Genomic DNA, 2,523 nt, shown 5'->3' with positions numbered 1-2,523 from the left:
TGGGGTTGGGTCTGCGAGACTTCAGCAGTGTGAGGTGAGTTACTTTCCAGTAGCGGTGGGTCTACGGCCATAATGCCGGCCAACTAGTAGGAGTTGTATGTTAGATGATTGTCTTTGTGATATTCATCTAGGTTTGCTACTACCTCATATGTCTATGTGCTAGCATGATATGTTATATGTGATAGTGGTAGTAGGAGGGGAATAGTCCCCAAGTTCGGTTGTTAGGACCGAAGGGTAGGTCAGCGCCCCAGAATGGCTTGACATGGGTAGGTCAGCACCCCAGAATGGCTTGACATGGGTAGGTCAGGCACCCCAAAATTTTCTGGGAGTATGTTTATGTTATGTTATTATGTGGTAGTGGTAGGGATGAAATAGTCCCCATCGGTCGGTTGAGATAGACCGACGGGTAAGTCAAGCACCCCAGAATGGCTTGACCTGGGTAAGTCAAGCACCCCAGAATGGCTTGAAATGGGTAGGTCAGGCACCCCAGAATTTCCTGGCAGTATACATGTTTTATGGTGTGTGGTACGATGGGGGAACTCACTAAGCTTCGTGCTTACGGTTTTCAGTTTTGGTTTCAGGTACTTCGTTTTCAAAGGAAAGGAGTCGGCTCGATCGCAGCGCATCACACTATGGTTTTTCCGCACATGAGATCTTCGGGATTACACTCTGATTCTGTTTATGATAACATGTTTTGATTATTTCTACTTTGGTCTTGACATGACATTATATTATGGATGTTTTCTTATACTGTTGGTTTTATAATAACTTATTCAAAAATGAAATTTTTGGCCTTCAATTTTTGGATGTTACACTTCTCTTGTAAATCGACAAGCTTTTTTGCTACCGATTTCCTAACATCTCTCACAATCGGATGCAGACCCTGAATGGTGTCTAGATTTGGAAAAAGATTCCTTATGGTCTCTCCGATGATCAATTTTTGCTTGTCATCCATGGATGGCACGAGATCCTGAATACGATTTCTCAGCTCAACCACCTGTTTTTCAACTTCAGCAATTTGCCTAAATTTCATCAGTGGCTGAGATTTCCTTACTTCAAAACCACAATACATAGAATGTATCATCAACACTGCTTCATTTTCATACATAATTTTCCTTTTCTCCACTTTTAAACCTTCAACTTCTACTCCCTTTTTTAACTGCAAGAATCAAGAACACTATCTTTTTCAACATTCTTATTATTGTTCTTCAATTCTTCTGATGAGTGTGCTTGTTGTTTAAAAGATTTTTGAATCTTCGTTTGTCACACCCCCAAACCTGAACGGCGGAAACGTTCGTGGGTGGAGACGTCATGTACAGTATCATAACAATTGAATACTAAAGAAAGTACACACCACCATAATATATATTTGAAAAGCTTACATGATTGTTGTATTACATGTTTCAAAATTCAAATACAATATGATGTTCCAAAAGATGTTACTAACGCCAGAGCATTAGTCCCCAAAAGCAGTTGCTAACCTGGTTTAGCGAATCCCTAAGAATACAAGTTATTTCAAAGAAAAAGTGTCAACAATTAAGTTGGTGAGTTCATAAGTAAATACTTGTGTTCTCAGGGAATCGCTAAACCAGGTTAGCAACTGCTTTTGGGGAGTAATGCTCTGGCGTTAGTAACATCTTTTGGAACATCATATTGTATTTGAATTTTGAAACATGTAATACAACAATCATGTAAACGTTTCAAATATATTTATGGTGGTGTCTACTTTCTTTACTATTCAATTGTTATGATACTGTACGTGACGTCCTCCGCCCCCGAACGTTTCCGCGGTTCAGGTTTGAGGGTGTGACAGATTGGTATCAGAGCATTGTTTATAGTGAACTAAGTATATCAAAACCATTTTTGATATACAACTATAAACACAACTGGGCAAAAACACTCTGATTAAGAGACATACTTTTAAAAATATAGTTTTATTAAAAGTATACATGCATACATTACATAACAATAACAATATCATAAGGAAAACAATATAGAAGTATTATAGATGAGTTGTGCACTACAGGTATACCTTGGAATATGTAATCGGGACTGGGATAAATATAGCCTGATCAACTATATTTATCCGAGAGACGACTAATATACGTCAGGGAATATTTGCAGTGGACGACAAGTCTAAAACTTACCAAACATACAATCTTTAGAATCAAACATAACATTTAGAATATTGTAGGAGTATTTTGTAAATGCAATAGTTTAACCTGGATGCTCAAATTTATATGCTTTAGTGTTAGACAATTCTCATATCCATGTTCTCGTACAGACACAATGGCCAGATTCCACCTGTCAGGGGACCCTTACTACCCAAACCAAGGTAACAGAGGCTAGGTAGAAGATAATCTAGAAGAGGATCCCGAGGAAATTATGGATGAAGAGGAAGAAATACACGAGGACTCCGACTCAGATCCCGAAGACAAAAACCTACCCTTAGTGACTCCGATCCAAAATCCTAATCCTCGACCAGGATTTCAAGGCTGAACACCTCTGTGGGCAGTGAACCTG

General features: G+C 38.9%; 1 protein-coding gene across 1 annotated transcript; it reads right to left on the bottom strand.

The window, feature by feature from the left end:
- Positions 1-745: 745 nt before the first annotated feature.
- On the bottom strand, positions 746-1,313 carry LOC145105309 (BAG family molecular chaperone regulator 6-like). The gene is made up of 3 exons (XM_079042435.1): positions 1,278-1,313; positions 814-1,159; positions 746-750 (listed from the first exon to the last, which is right to left on the bottom strand). Exons 1-3 carry the CDS (start codon positions 1,311-1,313, stop codon positions 746-748), a joined length of 387 nt encoding a protein of 128 aa, XP_078898561.1.
- Positions 1,314-2,523: the final 1,210 nt, after the last annotated feature.

The sequence above is a fragment of the Lactuca virosa genome, chromosome 4 (genome assembly GCF_052849685.1).
Source record: "Lactuca virosa cultivar CGN04683 chromosome 4, Lactuca_virosa_CGN04683_v6, whole genome shotgun sequence".
In the NCBI taxonomy this organism is placed as follows: domain Eukaryota; kingdom Viridiplantae; phylum Streptophyta; class Magnoliopsida; order Asterales; family Asteraceae; genus Lactuca; species Lactuca virosa.
This window is presented reverse-complemented; position numbering and strand designations above follow the sequence as displayed.

What these genes read in the sequence shown, in the direction of transcription:
- LOC145105309 (XM_079042435.1), bottom strand. Translation starts at nt 1,313, where the DNA reads ATGACGTCTCCACCCACGAACGTTTCCGCCGTTCAG. An exon ending in CGAACGTTTCCGCCGTTCAG is followed by an intron (nt 1,160 to 1,277) that starts GTTTGGGGGTGT and finishes TGATTCTTGCAG; the next exon opens with TTAAAAAAGGGAGTAGAAGT.